This window comes from Gopherus flavomarginatus, chromosome 19 (genome assembly GCF_025201925.1).
Source record: "Gopherus flavomarginatus isolate rGopFla2 chromosome 19, rGopFla2.mat.asm, whole genome shotgun sequence".
NCBI classification, from domain to species: domain Eukaryota; kingdom Metazoa; phylum Chordata; order Testudines; family Testudinidae; genus Gopherus; species Gopherus flavomarginatus.
Window position 1 is genome coordinate 5,853,626 of NC_066635.1, and position 18,024 is coordinate 5,871,649.

Consider the following 18,024-nt stretch of genomic DNA (forward strand, 5'->3'; position numbering starts at 1 on the left):
GAGATCTACTGGTGCAAAGCACTCAATAAGAGCTACGGATTGCTATTCTTTCAAAAGTCAACGGGCTTTGGTTTCTAGGTGTCCAACTTAAAGCACTCGGCCACTTCCGTGCTTCCACTCAATTGTGAGGAAAGCTGAGCCGTTTCCAAGAGACTTTCTCCATTGGATCATATGAACTGGAACCATAAACTCCCTGAACATTAAATCTCACCAAATGAGGGTCCATCCATCCTCATCATCATATCCATTCATTATACTACACACCTGAACATAGCCATTATACGAACATCATACCCTCATATCTCAACGTCTGTACTTCGCCCCATCAACCCTTTACCCCCAATCGGGGATACTGCAGATTATGTATTCCTTACGCCACCCGATCTTAAACCGAACTTCGCACCCCTCAATAATCTGTACGTTATTCCCTGATAACCAGAAACTTCTATGCTTAAGTTCTGTACCGCTCACTTTTTTTTAAAAAACATCATCTTAATAAAATGTTTAAATCTGAACCACCAGCTGTAGAGACCAGAATATCTGGGGGGAAATTTGCATTGGAGAGGGGGAGTCCTACCAGGGTTCAGACTGCCTGATGTTTTGTTCAGTCTCATGAACATTCCTCAGTCCTCCCACTCTGAGTTTCAACCTTTGTTTTTCTAAAGGATTTTTTTTTTAATTACTTTTCTAACATAGTGAAACTGTGCTAAGTAAACTAGATTGTAGAGGAGCTGCACTGATTTACAGCAACAGAGGATCTGCCCCAAAGAGGCCTAGGTGAATGCATTTTCCTTGCCCTATTACAATACTAGGATGGCAGGGATAAGAACTAGCTAAAACATTCAGTAGTATCAAACTTGCATTTTGCCGGCACCAAGTGGACCTGGAACCTCAGAGGTTTCACGTTCTCATTATACTTAGAACTACACTTCTTGAGCTTGTCAACCGAGCAGAGAAAGGTACAAAACTATCCAACGGCTGGAAGTTGAAGCTAGACAAATTTGGACTGGAAATAAGGCGTACATTTTTAACAGTGAGGTGAATTAACCACAGGATCAATTTACCCAAGGTTGTGGTGGATTCTCCATCATGGCCATTTTTAAATCAAGATTGGACATTTTTCTAGGAGATCTGCTCTAGGAATAATTCTGGGGCCGTTTTCTGGCTTGAGCTAGACAGGAAGTCAGACTAGATGATCACAATGATCCTTTCTGGCCTGGGAATCTATGAGCATGTTCTAAATTTGGCATCATGAGTTCTTTCGGTTCTATTACAAGACACTTTGCGTTATCCATTGCAACGTAGTTTCATAGCGTTTTAGCCACATACTTAGCTACATCCTCAGCTAGTGTCCATCTAGCCAGCCACCCCTTACTGTGGTAGCTGAGCATCTCACAATACATTTATCTTCACAACCCCCCATGAGGGAAAGCAGTGCTAGAATCTCCATTTTATCCATGGGGAACTGACACAGAGAGGCTAAATGTTCGACCCAAGGCCACACAGGAAGTCTGTAGCAGGGTAGGGAACTGAACCTATGTCTCCCAAATTCTAGGTAGTTCCCTAACCACTAAGCCATCCTTCCTCTCAGAAGCACAGTGTAGCGCCATTGAGTAAATGGATCTATGAACATCAATGGACTGAATCTGTTCTGCACCAGCTGTGGGGCTGCCTCATGACTCCCAAGCAACCGAGGAATTCTATACAGACACATGCAAAAGCCAAAGGACGAGAAGCACTTACTGTCAGTTATGGTGGGGGGGAGGGAATTCCTAGTTCCACATGTGATTTACATAAGGGCTGAGTGGCCTAGGCTATGACATGTGCCAGCATTAATAACCAGCTGGATGCAGGACGTGGGAACTGCGCATTCGGAAATGCTTCACATAACTCTGCCTTATGGGGCATCGCCCAGGAGAATGTCTGCACCTCTACTGGTTGGAAAGCGGCCACAGGCGCGAAGCATTCCACACCTGGTATAAACTGTCAGATGAAATTGAGAGCAAGGGATTTTTAAACACCGAAGTGGACTTTCCTGAGCCTTCTGATGCCAGCATCACTTGGGCTGAGAACAAACATAATGCATGACCCCGACGGCACGGGGTCTCTTTAAGATTCCGAGTCCAACTGTTCACTCCCCAGCCCTGCAGGGTGGAGGCAGCTGGTTCAGGCTGCGGTGGGGGAATACGTCCCTCTCATCCCTTAGCATCAGCCCCTTCCAACCGAGCAGACACCAGGCACATCACTGCGGCCACCGCTTGCCCCTAAAGGCTGCCGGCAGGATTTGGATCTCACGTGTGCTGGTGCGAATCTGGAGTATCTCCAGTGAAGCCAGTGGGTTCCAGTGGAATAAAACCTGGACCAGGCCCTGCATCTGCGCTTTCCGGGAAAGCCAGGCCAGAGCAGCCCGCAGCTAAAGCAGAGCGAGCAATGGGGTCTAGGAAAAGGCAACTGCAGCCTGCACAGATGGGTTTTCCGCTGGTGGGATGCCCATTTCCTCCTGTTTATCTCAGCTGGGCTTGTGCAGGGCTTTTTCGCAGCTAATCCCCTTTGACGGGCCAGCACTTCCAAAGCCTGCCTATGCAGTTTCAGAGCTTCATTGCAGATACCTCCAGACACACTCTTCTCCTGTCACGGGCACAGCCAAATAAACGTCTGGGGCTGGCACCGAGGCGATTAAAGCGGGTGACAGGATGCGCTTTTCTAACAAGCCCAGTCCCCTATTGCAAAGGCAAACCAGGGCTGGGGCTTAAAACATCAGCGAACACTATGGGGAGGTGCCCAGAAGATGGGGCCCTGTTCTCACTCCAGCAGCCAAGCCAGGACCTCCAGATGCTGCTGTGTGAAGTGAACAGTGGCTCAGTTACACGTTTCCCCCACTCGGTAGGGTAGGATTCTATAGGGATGGAGGGAGGGCGGATAAAGGCAGGGAAGGATTCAGGGAGCGGGTGCAGTCTGCGGTGTGCTCTCCTTTATGGGCGTCCGGTGCCTAAATTAGCATGGCCACAGACTTGTCCCCTGCCAGGCCAAACATGGCTCTATCTTGCTGCATAGAACCAGCCCCGGTCTGACCACAGTTTGGAATGGGGTAAAAAACATGGTTAGGTCCAGTCTACACTACATGATGCAACAGCGTTTTATCCACAGCATGTTGTAATCGGGAGCTGGCATTGCAGAGCACACGGGTGAGACCGTCACCTAACAGAAGATCCCATCCCTACTGTTCCCCTTTCTCCAACAAACCTCACCCCAGGCTCAGACAGACTGCTTCCTGTTGAAAGCAGGATAAACAATGAGCTCCGCAGAACGCTTCTGGAGGGTCTGGCTTCCCAGCCACCCGGCCTAATCACTCTTTGTCCTGCCACAGCCACTCTCTGCAGTTCCCCCGGGAGGATCACATGGCAGGGCTGTGCGGCTTCTCTTCCCCTTCCCTGCCCACACATCAGCACAATTCATAGATTCTAACACCAGAAGGGACCACTTGACCATCGGGTCTGACCTCCAGTATAACACAGGCCAGGAGAATTGCCCCAAACTAATTCCTGTTGGAACTAGAGCAGATCTTTTCGAAAGACAGCTGATCTCGATTTAAAAATTGCCAGTGATGGAGAATGAACCGAGCAATCAGCTGTCCGCGCACGCAGAAGAACTGGTTGTGAGGGGAGGAGTGGGGAGAAACACCAGTTTATGTGCTGCCGAGTACCAATGCAGCTAGCAGTAAGACTACTTATGGTTTCAACAGGCTTGGAAAATGCAGCTGGACTGGCCAGGAGAGTCAGTCAAAATTTTTATGTCTAGAGTTTTCCTTAGGGAAAAGCCATTTCCTCTCAGTTGTAAGGACATTCAGTGGGAGGTGGGAGGGGAAACATGGGGAAAATGTTTTAAGAATGTCCAAAAGGGACATTGTATGAATGGAACCATTTTGGTTTTTCGTTCCAGCGGTGTAGCGAGGACTGTGATGGAATTGCAAGCTATCCCTTTAAGGACACATCTATGCAGCACATGTAGACAGCCGCGCTAGCTCTGCTCAAGCTAGAAATAGCAGCGTAGCTGGGGTAGCGCAGACAGCAGCTCAGGCTTCCTGCCTGAGTGCAAATCCAGCCGGCCCACTTTGGTATGTACGCGGGCAGCTAGCCAGAGCTGCCACTGCTGCTACCCCGGCTACGCGGCTATTTTTAATGCACTAGCTCAAACAAATTGAGCATATCTCTGTCTACCCACAACTGGCAAACATGCTCCCAGCAATCCCTTAGGACAGGGGTCACCAAACTTTTTACTTCGTGCCCCTCCTTACCCCTGTCCGCACCCTCCCCAACCCCAGAGCTGGGGCCGGGGAGTGGGGCCACGGCTTTGGGAGGGGGGATGTGGACAGGGGTAAGGAGGGCGAAGCTGGGGCCACAGCTGGGGATGAGTGCGGAGCCCCGGGCACAGGGCCAGCAGCAGAGCCCTGGGCACAGAGCCAGCAGCTGGGGCCAGGAGCAGAGCTGGGTGGCACTCCCTGCCCACCTCACCATGGGGGCTGTCTCTGGCCCCATCTGTGCCCCCCTGAATGGTTCTCTGTGACCTCCTAGCGGAGCACACTCCACAGACTGGGAACTCTGCCCTAGGAGTGCTTGGGGAGGTTGTTCCTGACCCTGCTACAGGTTAGGGTGCTTGGGAGAGACGCATGCAACCAGATAGTCTGGTCAGAGCCAGCAGAAAGCAAGGTAGCGTGAGCAGTGCCACTGTTTCTGGGCCCAGCCTGCTCTCTCTCTCTAGGTTCTGGGGATCTTGTGTGTCATGGTTCTGAATTCTGAGAAATAAAGTGGTGTCAGGTTGCAAGCTTCCAGCACAAGTGTTTCTGTTTGTGCATGTGCTGTGAACTTTGCCCTGAGTGCCACCCTGGTGCATCAGTTCACCTCTGTCACCAGCCTCCAGTACACACCAGTCTCCAACAACCCTGCCACGTTCCTTGGCAGGGGACAAAGTTTGCCATTTCTGCCTCTATTTCCTCCTGCCCGTCGCCCCACATACTTCCTGGGACGCTCTGTCCAGACTCACTGAACGCAGACTCCCTGTCCACTCGATACATTGGTACTCAAATGAGAACCCTCCTAGGTTCAGAAAGCAATAACCCCAACCCACTTAAGAGCAGCCACACTGGGTTAGACTAAAGGTCCATCTAGCCCAGTGTCCTGTCTTCTGACAGTGGCCAATGCCAGGTGCCCCAGAGGGAATGAACAGAACAGGGAATCATCAAGTCATCTATCCCCTGTCGCCCATTCCCAGTTCTGGTAAACAGAGGCCAGGGACACCATCCCTGCCCATCCTGGCTAATAGCCATTGATGGACCTGTCCTCCATGAACTTATCTAGTTCTTTTTTGAACCCTGTTATAGTCTTTGCCTTCACAACATCCCCTAACAGGCTGGAAAGGCTCAGCAGAGGCTTGCAGTTGTAATGGGATTAGACTGTAAGATCTATGGGGCAGGGATCCTCTCTTTGCTGTGTCTGTACAGCACCTAACACAATGGGGCCCAAGGCACAATCACAACAGAAATAAATAATGGCGATAACAAAGGAAGAGGAAAAGGAAGGATCACCAGGGATCAGACAGGGAACATCTGGCAGGGCTTCCTTGATGGTTCTGTTTTCTACTCTGATCCCTTAGCATCCTCCCTGGCTTTGGTCCATTCCACCCGCGAGGAAGCTGGTCTGATAGGACGTGAAGAGCCAGCTGAGGAATCCGTGTCTTCCCTCGCCCACTTTCTCCACTCTAGCCATGCTGGAAGCTTCGCCCCCTCACTTGGGTTTCCCTGCTTAGGGACTCTTCCTCCCCAGCTCCCTCCCCTTGGAATGACTCATACAGGGGTGGGAAGGGAAGACTGTTTATGGCTCTAGAGAGATGATTTCTCCCGCGCTGCATTTCTCTTCTCTTGTGGGTTTAGTCTCAGTTGTGCCCTTAGACGTCCATGGGCAAGTCCATCCCCGAGTGATGCCACTGGCTTCAGTGGACGGATTGGACCCAGCGGTCAGACTCTGGTCTCAGATGCACACAACCATTGATTCCATGTGCATCACCAAGGGCAGAATTTGATCCTCGGGGCCACCACTAAAGCAGGGGTTAGATTAAGTGGGAGCAGGGGGAGGCCCAGCTAACAGCAGTGGCCTCTCCCCGGCTTGGGGTTAGCAGTGACCCCCTCCTCTTTCCTTCTGCTTTCACCACTGCAAAGTCCCTGGGGTGGCCAGCATCAGGCAGGATCAGGCCCCAAGTTTCTGGGGGCACTCAGGGAACCCAGCAGGATACGTGGTGTTTGCACAATTCACCCCCCGGCCTGCTGGCATCGCCCAGCTGTCCCCAGACACCAAGAAACACAGCTCCCAGTGACCAAAAAGCCTCTTCATTTACATTGCCACCGCCAGGCTAACCAGGTTCACACACCCTTTGGCAAGGGAAGAACACGCCTCTCTGTGCCAGGTTTTCCTCTCAAGGCGCCATGGATTCCACAGCATTCCAATTCCCGATCCACCTCGGGGCTTAGCGCCAAATATGAAATGCCTAGAGCCCTGCAAGGCAGACACACTGGGAATCCCTGCAGCTCCCTGCGCATGGGTCTGTCAGATAAGGGCCTCTCTAGTCTCCATGTACACTGAAGATCTCATACGTGTAAGGGTTCCCTGCCAATCCTTCCTCTCCCTCCACACCATGATGGCTGCTGCCCTCCACCCCAGAGGTGGCTGCATTTCAGTGAAGAATGGAAAGATTGTTATACATGATCTGTAAAGTGTCCCAAGACTCGATTTAAAGGGCCCGGGGATTTAAAGTCCCCATCTGTTCCAGTCAAGGCCCCGCTCCTTTCAACTGAGGCCCCGCCCCTTCTCAGGACCCCAGCCCTGCGTATCAGTAAGTCCTTTAAGTTACTTTCACCCCTGCCCGTGGATCTCGATTCATTCCAGGATCCTGTTCCAAATCACCCCCCTTGACTGCATGGACCTGCTCTTGTCCATCTCCTGGTCTCTCTTCTTTAGTGTTCTCTGCCCAGCACCTTCTCCTCTGCAGCCCACTCCCTCTCCGTGTCCCTGCCTGCCTCGGTCTCCTCTGCAAACCTGCCTTGCCTAAATCCTGTTCGCTTCCCCGCCCCCTGCCTACAAATGCTTTGTCCTATCTCCATGGAGCCCTGCCAAGATAGTTCGTAGGAAAGATGAGAAGAAGAGTCACGATTTATTGTAGGGAAACCAGCTGCGTGTAACAATCCTGCCCGGCCGGGAGGGAAAGTGCTGCCTCTGGGGAACATTCCCCACCTCACCATCAACATCAGCCACTAAAACAGATGCAGACATGTCACTGGCACTTATCTAATCTCTCATTAACTTTTCCCATGTCCCAGGCACAGCTGCGCCCAGCCTGCTCTCCCCACAAAGCATGTTACTGACGGGCGTATTTGGAAGGCAGCTGACGGGAGATGAGGGGCCGGGTAAATGGGTGTGACGGTGCTGACTCGCCTGGCGCTAGGCGTGCCCAGCTCAGAGGCAAATCCGGCCCTGTAGCCACGAATCTATGACCAGATGGTCTGATGCCATTAACTCAGCAGACAGACATACACCCAGACTGCTAACAGTGCTTTCCTCCTCGCAAGGCACTTTGAGAGTCTCCGATGGAAGCACAAACCCCTGTGTTCAAACACAGGCACTCGGGCAAAGCATCCTGATTTTCAGAGGCAATGCAAATCTGGAACGCCCGCTGATTTCAATGGGAGCTGCAGTTGCTCAGGGACTTTGAAAATCGAGGCACTCTGATTTAGGTACCCTTAAGCATCCCCCTTTGCCAATTGTGCCCATTGTTATTACTGGTAGGGGCACAGGTCCAGTTTTAAGGACTGTGGTTTTGTTGGAAGCCGCCCTAAAAGACAGCCTCCAAACCTGGCCTAAGCAGCCATCAGTCCCAGAGATGTGCCAAGCCTGCCTTAATTTCCCCTCCTCCAGGCAGTCTTCCCTGAGTGAGCTAGAAACAATGAGAGGTCTTGGTCCTTATCTTCAAGGCACTCAATGGCCTGGATCCAGGAGCGGTGTCTTCCCTGACAGAAAAGATGTTTATTTTATAGTGAGATAAATAGGCTGCCATAATCCTAATGCAGATAAGGCCATTGTGATGTAGCCCAGCAAGGTCACCTCTGGGTGGGAGAACCGTGTTGATCTCAAACAGCTACACTGTAGGAAAATCTACCTGTGCCTTATCTCCACTTGGATTTCACAATGAGATGGCATGAGTGCATTAGTTATCTTGCTTAAAAGAAAAAAAGAATCATCAGACTTCAGAATGGGGTCCAGAGTTGACCTCATGCCTCAGGCACTGAGGAACTTTCTGTTATAAGGGTCACACTCATCTGTGCAGGAGACAGAGCATCCTCAGGGGCCAGTCTGAGACTATATCCCCAGAACCGACAGTCAACTGCGACCGGACATCATCGTCACCAACGCAGACCGGAAGAAGATCATCATGGTGGATGTCAGAGTGCCCTTCGAGAACAGGACCCCGGCCTTCCACCATGCCCGAGCTCAAAAGGTAGAGAAATATGCCCCGCTGGCCGACACCTTGAGAGCTAAGGGCAGGGCCGGCTCTAGCAATTTTGCCGCCCCAAGCACGGCGGCACGCCGCGAGGGGCACTCTGCTGCTCGCCGGTCCCGCGGCTCCGGTGGACCTCCCGCAGGCTTCCCTCCACCGGAGCCGCGGGACCAGCGGACCCTCCGCAGCGAAGCCTGCGGGAAGTCCACTGGAGCCGCCTGCCGCCCTCCCGACAACCGCCAGAGCGGCCCCCCACGGCATGCCGCCCCAAGCATGCGCTTGTCACGCTGTGGCCTGGAGCCGGCCCTGGCTAAGGGTTACCAGGTCCAGACACATGGACTGATTGTTGGAGCCTAAGGCGCATGGAACCCCAGTAACAAGCAAGTGCTGAGAGAATGCGGAATAGTTCAACGCTACGCTCAGCTGACGCAGCAACTCGTGGTGTTGGGTGCCATCAGGTGGTCGAGGGAGATCTACATAGAACACATCACCGGACATCGACAATACCAGGAGGGACGAGGGCAGTCAGGAAAGTAACAAATACTTTCCTTGTGGATTGTATTTTCTAAATGGACAACCAACCTAATTCTCATATTACTGAGGGACAATCTCCACTCATTGATATATTTTGCTTTGCACAACCAAATCTCCATACAACTTTTCATGAGTCATGTACCCGAGTATTCGGATTCTAATATCCAAACTGTATTGTTAAATCTAGTCAGCTAAATTTGGGTTATTGTTCATTATGTAGCATATGACATTTAAAAAACTGACTTTGAATTCGTGGATAATCTAAGCACTACACCCAGATGTACAGACACTCTTTTCCCAACCTATGTACTATATCATTTTTTTAACATTAGCTTTAATAAAAATTTTAAATCTTAACTCCCACCGGACCCTCACAAACTTTACCCGCTTCCACTCCAAGTGCCGGAGGCATTTCTCTGACCTGCCTTCTCAGATACAAACACATTTGCTTGGACATTTAAAGCAAAACCAAACCCTATCCAAACAAGCCACTCCACAGCACACACACCGCTCCCCCCAGGCAGGAATGAACTACGCATGCCAGAGGTTATCCATGTTACTTAATGCACAGCTGGAAGATGCTCAGATACGACAGTAAAAGAGATCGAACAGAACCTGCCCGACATGAACTTGCAATATGGAGAACAATGCCAAATAAGAGTCATTTACAGCAGTGTCTTTGTAAGCTATTGTCTATGGAGAGAAACTTGGGACAATTTTCAGAATGAATGTTTAGTGCAATTCCTTCCAAACAATCCTAGTGACGGGATCAACTCAGCACTGGCTCAGTCATTAACCTCCAAAAGGCTGGAACAGGCAGATACATGTTTTCCAAAAGTTCTTCTCACTAACAAGCCTGGATCTCAGTCGCACAATTTTAATTTTGGGCAGCTATTTCCTTGATGTTGATCAGGGATTTTATGGTCCAATAGGTGTAATTATACTTAGCAGACAGATGTGTTCAAATGTCCTTGAAAGGGAGAAAAGATCATTCTATCTTCTTGCCCCCTCTTCTCCAAGTGTTAAATTACGGCAGTACAGCCAGGATAAGAATCAAATAAAAGATACATCCAACTACCTCAGCCAAGCCTAGAGCTGGACGCTTGTAGAGGCTGCCAGAGTAATTTAAAACAGACATCGCGGGACGTGCGGAGATGATAAATAACAAGATCTCAGGGTTTGCTAGACCTGCTCAAAAATTTTCCGAGAGGAGAATTTTCTATTGGAAAATGCAACTTTGTCAAAATCAAAATATTTCATGGGACCACGTCAATTTCAATAAGGAATATGTTGAAACAAATCGCCATGGGCTTTCATTTCGAGAAAGTCAAAATGTTGCATTTTGATAAGATGCAAATGTTTCATTTCAGATTTATCATTTCGATTTGTTTAGACATTTATATTGCATTAAATATTCTTTTAGTATTATAATATATATTATATTTATTATAATACTTTTAATTACATTCTAATGTTTTGACATTACCAAAATGAAGTGTTTCAACATCAGCAAAACGGAACAATTTGATGCTCTCAAACAGAGTTTTTTTGGAATTTTTGTTCCACGGGGAAGTTTGGCTTTTCCTTATGATTCAGGACAAGGAAAAAAAAAGAATTAGGGCTGTTGATTAATCGCAGTTAAGGCACATGATTAACTCAAAAAAGTTAATCGTGATTACAAAATCAATTGCGATTAATCACACTGTTAAACAATAGAATACCAATTAAAATTTAGTAAATATTTTGGATGTTTTTCTACATTTTCAAATATATTGATTTCTATTACAACACAGAATACAAAGTGTACAGTGCTCATTTTACATGAGTTTTATTATAAATATTTGAACTGGAAAAATGATGAACAAAAGAAATAGTATTTTTCAATTCACCTCATACAAGTACCGTAGTGCAATCTCTTTATCTTTAAACTCAAAAACAAAATAAAGTCCACTCAGGTCTACTTCCTGTTCAGCTAATCACTAAGGCCATGTCCAGACTAGGGTATTAAAATCGATTTTAGATACGCAACTTCAGCTACGTGAATAACGTAGCTGAAGTTGAATTTCTAAAATCGAGGTACTCACCGGTCTGGACGGCGCGGCATCGATGTCCGCGGCTCTCCGTGTCGATTCCGGAACTCCGTTCGGGTTGATGGAGTTCCGGAATCGATGTAAGCGCGCTCGGGGATCGATACATCGCGTCCAGACTAGACGCGATATATCGATCCCCGAGCAATCGATTTTAACCCGCCGATGCTGCGGGTTAGTCTGGACGTGGACTAAGACAAACAAGTTAGTTTACATTTACAGGAGATACTGCTGCCTGCTTCTTATTTACATTGTCACCTGAAAGTGAGAACAGGCATTCGCACAGCACTTTTGTAGCTGGCGTTGCAAGGTATTTACGTGCCAGATCTGCTAAACATTCATATGCCCCTCCATGCTTCAGGACCATTCCAGAGGACATGCTTCCACGCTGATGATGCTCATTAAAAAAAAAATGTGTTAATTAAATTTGTGACTGAACTCCTTGGGGGAGACTTGTATGTTCCCTGCTCTGTTTTATCTGCATTCTGCCATATATTTCACGTTAGAGCAGTCTCAGATGATGACCCAGCCCATGTTCGTTTTAAGAATACTTTCACAGCAGATTTGACAAAATGCAAAGAAGGTACCACTGTGAGATTTCTAAAAACAGCTACAGCTCTCAATCCAAGGTTTAAGAATCTGAAGTGCGGTCCAAAATCTGAGAGGGACGAGATGTAGACCATGCTTCCAGAAGTCTTAAAAGAGCAACACTCAGATGCGGAAACTGCAGAACCCGAATCACCAAAGAAGAAAATTAACCTTCTGCTGGTGGCATCTGACTCAGATGATAAAAATGAACATGTGTCGGTCGGCACTGCTTTGGATCGTTATCGAGAAGAACCTACCATCAGCATGGATGCATGTCCTCTGGAATGGTGATTGAAGCATGAAGAGACATATGAATCTTTAGCATGTCTGGCATGTAAATATCTTGCGATGCCAGCTACAACAGTGCCGTGTGAACACCTGTTCTCACTTTCAGGTGACATTGTAAACAAGAAGTGGGAAGCATTATCTTCTGCAAATTGTAACCAACCTTGTTTGTCTGAGCGACTGTCTGAAGTAGGACTGAATGGACTTGTAGGTTCTAAAGTTTTACGTTGTTTTATTTTTGAATGCAGTTTTTTTTGTACATAATTCTACATTTGTAAGTTCAACTTTCATAATAAAGAGATTACAGTACTTGTACACGACAGTACTTGTATGAGATGAACTGAAAAACACTATTTCTTTTGTTTTTTACGATGCAAATATTTGTAATAAAAAATAAATATAGTGAGCTCTGTACACTTTCTATTCTGTGTTGTAATTGAAATCAATATATTTGTAAATGTAGAAAACATTCAAAAATATTTAAACAAATGCTATTCTGTTATTGTTTAACAGCGCGATTAATCACGATTACTTTTTTTAATTGCTTGACAGCCCTAAAAAGAATCTAAATTTCAGAATTTCCCATGGAACAGAAATTTCAGTTTCCAATCAGCTCTAATTGTTGCTGAAGTCAGATGTGCAAAAGAATGGGTAAAATTCAGCAGAAAGGCCCATCTTCAGGCAGCTTCTAGGAACAACCCATACTAGGCAGCAGCAGGACGAGGTAACTTACTAGGTCTTCTCCTGCTCTTGTTTTGCTAGGAGAGGCTACCAGCACCTCAGCCAAGTTACAGGTGCTCTGGGAATCAAGTCACAGTATGTAAAAGTTCAATCACATGTAGCTTGGGCAAGCACCCAGGTTTTATTGGCCAGCAGCCTGCATTATTGCACTTGGCCCATGACAATCTCAGTGAACAGCGAAAGCACCTACCCTGCTGCGCATAGCGCTTCCCGCGTCTCGTCTTGGCCCATCTGCCAGAAAGCAGAGCGCGCACCCGCTCGGCCCAGGCAGCGTGGCTTTCTGCATCACTCACACCACATCGTGGCAGGTTCATCTGGTGGAGCGTGGAAGTATCCAGGACCCCGCTGAGCGGCAGGTGGGTCACCCACTGGAACTCCCTGAGAAAGAAGGGGAAGACATGTCAGAGACAGCAGGGAACTGAAGGGCCACACAGAATGATAGCAAGACCTGGAGCCGCCCAGCCCTCAATCACTGGTTCACACAGGGAGCCGCTGGCATTGGTGCATGATGGGAAATGATAGTGCTCGACACCTATAGGACCAGATCCCAGGCCCACTGAGTCCTATGGCAAAGCTTTCATTGTGCTGGGAGCAGGATGCAGCACTTGTCATCCACATATCTGAAAGCTGTTTATACATGTGGTTACCCACACTGCACAGAGGGGAAACTGAGGCACAGAGCAGGGACTACGACAGCAGAGCCTGGGCTAAAACCCAGGCCTCCTGATGCTCAGGCCTTTGCTCTAACCACTGCACCACACTGCCTGCCATGCTAAAATGAGTCGACGCATCCCAGTTCCATTTCTCACAGGCAGATATCCACATTCAGCTCCTAGCAGACAGGTGAGAAGCACAGTTGGCTCCGGCTGGCAGACTTAGCAGGGGAGGCCCAGGATTGAATGGATTTTAATCAGACTGGGGCATATGCACTGAAGTCAATGCAATAACCCGAGGGCACACAGGCATCTCTGAGATCAGAGCATGGCCCAGGAGAGCTGGAAGAGGAGTCAGCACACACTGATGCTTGCCACGTGACAGCATATTAACCTTTGGTAACCCTGTCCCCGGCCTGTCAGGGGATTGAGCCCAGGCAAATAAAATCAGCCAGCTCCCAGCACTCCTGGGTGCCACATGTTTCTTGCTGCATCTGCTGCACTACAGGCTCCTGGGGCTGTTAACGCAATACAGCCAGAGTTCGGTACAGCTTTTGCATTGGCAGCTGGTGCCATTTTACAAGCGTGAAACTCCCCTCTCGCTCACGTTCATATGCTTGGCACCTGGGGAAGGGAGGGAAAACTCTCTGGAGCCAGGCTCTCTCGGAAAGGGCAATCTCCTCCATGGCACCTAACACAATCCACAAGGATGTGCTGAGGTGGGAGGCCCGCCCCTGGCATTAATCAGCTAACGAAAGCCCCAGGAAGAGCACAGCTCCCAGGAGACAACCTGTCCTGCAATCACAATGGACCCTTCTGGCCTCGGAATCTATGGCCCCTCTACGCCAGCATATGAGAGAACAGAGAAAGTGCGTCCTAGCGAACACAGCACCTGACTAGAGCTCAGGAGATGTGGGTTCTACTCCTGGCCCGCTGGGTGACCTTGGGAAACTCATGTCTTGTGCCTCAGTTTATCCATCTGCAAAATGGGGGAGATGATACTGGCCTCCTTTGTAATGTGCTTTGAGATCTATTGCTGAAAAGCACCATTAACAGACCAGGTGGTGGTGTTGTTATAAGTGCACCTGTCATCCCAGACAGTCATGAAATCTTCCAGCCACTCACGAACTGCAGCATTGCTGCAGATATTATTCTAACCAGGCCATAAAAGGCAAACAAATCTGTGCAGTAAGATACTGGGCTGAATGGTGCAGGTCAGCGCATCGCTGCTGGGAGCTGGGCATGCGGCTGTGTATTTTACAACAACCAGCTTGCTTTTGCCTGCTTAGAAGATAGACAGGGCACAGGAAAAGACCTTTGCTGGGAAGAGACTTTAAGGTTAAGGTGCCCAGGTGTCCGGTTTTCAACCAGAATGCCCGGTCGAAAAGGGATCCCGGCAGCTCCGGTCAGCGCCACTGACTGTCCGGTTGGCGGTGCTGCGCAGCGGGGCTGACAGGCTCCCTGCTAGCCTCTACGCCACGCAGCTCCTGGGAAGCAGCTGCCATGTCGTCTCCCGAATGGGAGCTGCAGGGGTGGCACCTGCGGACGGGTAGGAGCCGGGAGTGGGGGGACGTGGTGGCTGCTTGAGGTAAGCGGCGCCTGGAGCCTGCATGCCTGACACATGCATCCCCGTGCCCCAATCCTCTGCCCCGGCCCTCTTCCCCCTCCTGCCCTCTGAACCCCCCAGCTCCATTTCAGAGCTCCTCCCTGCACTCCAAACTCTTCATCCCCAGCCCCATCCCAGAGTCTGCACCCCCAGCTGGAGCCCACACCCCCCACACAAATCCCAGCCCCCTGCTCCAGCCCAGAGTCCCCTCCCACCCTCTGAACCTCTCAGCCCCAGCCCGGAGCCTGAACCCCCAGCCGGAGCCCTCAACCCCTCCCTGCACCCCAAACCCCTCATCCGCAGCCCCACCCCAGAGTCTGCACCCCCAGCTGGAGCCCTCTCACCCCCTGCCCATGTCCCAAGCCCCTGCCTCAGCCTGGAGCCCCCTCCCTCACTCTGAACTCATTTCTGGCTCCACCCCGGAGCCTGCACCCCAGCGGGAGCCTGCACTCCCTCCCACACCCCAGCCCCCTGAGCCAGCCCAGTGAAAATGAGCAAGTGAGGGAGGGTGGGGAGAGTGAGCGACAGGAGGGCAGGGGTGTTGAGTGGGCGGGGTGGGGCCTTGGCAAAGGGGCGGGGCAAGGGTGTTCAGTTTTCTGTGAGTAGAAAGTTAACAACCCTACCTAAAGTTAGGGTACAGCTCACACAACCCAGAAGCCAGGGACTGGATGGGGATTTTGGTTTGTTGCATTTGAAATTTCTACAGAAAGGAAGATTCTTACCTCACTGCTTCTGCGAACTGCTCAGAAGTGGGTCCATTAGGAGCTGGCTCATCAAAGTAGCCATACTTCTCCAGGAACATCTGCCATCAAAGGAAAAATAGGAATACAGAAAAGTAAGTTGTAGCTGAAGCACAACTGGGGGAAAAAAAGCCTGAGAATATTAACAGTCATTCATCTGCACTTGATTGCTTGGGATACAATGTTCACGTCTGGAAATAGTGCAGCAAAACCAGGCCCACCTAGGAGCACACAGATGTGTGGATGTTGCTTACTGTGGGGATAGAAGTCACAGAACTGATCTTCCTGTCCCAAAAGCACCAGCCCCACTACTTGAGCTAAAAGGGACTCTTCTTTCTCTGCTGGCAGTATAGGGCGTATGACATTATTGGGCCATTCTGATTCCAGCCAGCAGAGGGAGGTAGTTTGGAAATACTGAAACATGCCTCTCAAACAGAGAGCTCTGGGCACAACCTGCCGACCACACAGCCCGTAGCCAAAGTTCATCATGCGTACTGAAATGGTTCTAAACCATTGAGGGACGAGGAAGGTGCCGGATGTTGATTAGCTCCATCCTGCTCCCTACAAAGTCAATGGCAAGACTCCCATGGACTTCAGTGCGGGAAAGGATTGAGCCCAGGTGAGATCTGTGGCCACAGTAAAGCTGTGTGCACTGTCTTCTGCTGCAAAGAAACCAGATGTATCCCTGGAGAGGGAACATGCTCTCATGGCATTCTCTGCCCTGCAACCAGGGAGTTCTGTTTTCACGGTTGTTCTTTAATTATTCATTATTTTAAATAAAGGGATCTTGTCAGTTCAGACTTGGTCCAACATATAATATGCATAGAAAAGTTCCTAGGAAATTGTCTCCCATCCCAGTGGAAACAGTTTCATTAGACAACCAACCTTCCCTGCTAGCAGGTGAGAACCAGAGAGCATAACTGATGGGAAACCAAAGTGAGACTGACTGGCTGTTTTCATGATCCGAGGCAAGAGAAATGTCAAAAAAGTGTAAACTGCACCAATGACGAGGAGAACATTTGAGGCCAAATCATCACCTGGTGTAAATCAGTGCAGCTCCTTTGACTTCAATGGCGCTACAACGACTATGCTTACTGAGAGGCCCTTGGTCTTTAAAACCCCTTCAGCTATAATCAGCCCTGGTGTCAGCAATACATTTGTGTGGGTGGGTGAATCAGGGTGGATGTGGATATTTTCATTTAAACTATATATTTGTGGTGTCCTGAGGACCATGTCGGATTTGCAAGCTATCATTTTAAGGGGAGAAGGGGCTCCTGGTCTTGCTGGCAGGCTAGAGGGCTCTGGAGCGAAGCTTGTGATGAGAGTCAGGCTGGAAAATTATGCCTCCCTGCCCCTAGGGAGCAGCCTGTTTTGTCTCTCCTGTTTTGGGGTTCTTGTGTCAAAGAGTATTTATGTTTTTATCTAACTTCTTTGTGTGTGTGTTGTAAGACATAACAAGGGCCTTCTAAATACTATTTACCTTACACCTCCCCAGTTCCTGGACACGTAAGTTACACTCTGTCACATTAACATCCCATCCTCTTTGGTGTCTGCCATGACAGGCCGTAACCCTGCACCCATGGGGGACAATGGGAGCTTTGTCACTGAATTCAGCGTGAGCAGGATCAGGGCCCAGCTGTCTCAACTCCCTTTGGCAAGTCCATCCCAACCTCCAGTTGCTATGGCTACGAGCATTAGTCTTGCTATCATCTCAGATTTCTCCCTCCATCACATTTAGCCTGCTGCTCCTACTATTCTGTGAGACGAACGGTTCCCTTCCGTCACTCCTTGGAAGTGTTTATAGCTGCCTTCCTTCAATCTTCTCCTTCCCAGGCTATAATCTCAGCTCTCTCAGACTCTCTCTTCTGAGGCCTTCTTCTCCAACACTGTCCTTCGCTACAGCTTGTCTAAGACAGGCTAAAGCCTTCGCCACAAGATCTGGGTCCAATTTCTAGCTCCGCCACCGACTTCCAGGGTGGCCTTGGACAAGTCACTTAGGCCCAGTTGACACTCAAAGCTTTAGCAGCACAGCCATGTTGATTGCGGAGGTGATTTTTGCAGACAGAGTTACATTCCTAAAAGTCTTTGCACAGACCCAGTTATACCAGTATTGCTCATTTTGCTCCGCTGAATCAGAAAAAGCTATACTGATACAAATGCTTTTATACCACAACTGCATCTACACTGGGGGGTTTTGCCCCTTTAACTATACCAACATAGTCAAAACAGCAACCTTTTTTTCAGTGGAG

General features: G+C 49.3%; 1 protein-coding gene across 1 annotated transcript in view; it reads right to left on the reverse strand.

Moving 5' to 3' along the window:
* The window catches only part of MMP28 (matrix metallopeptidase 28), a 45,954-nt gene that overhangs the window by 17,025 nt on the left and 10,905 nt on the right, over positions 1 to 18,024 (reverse strand). Inside the window, exons 2-3 of the mRNA XM_050929639.1 lie at positions 15,758 to 15,837; positions 12,967 to 13,154 (exon numbers count right to left, since the gene is read on the reverse strand). Coding sequence (XP_050785596.1) covers positions 12,967 to 13,154; positions 15,758 to 15,837 — 268 coding nt within the window. The remainder of the gene's footprint in view (positions 1 to 12,966; positions 13,155 to 15,757; positions 15,838 to 18,024) is intronic.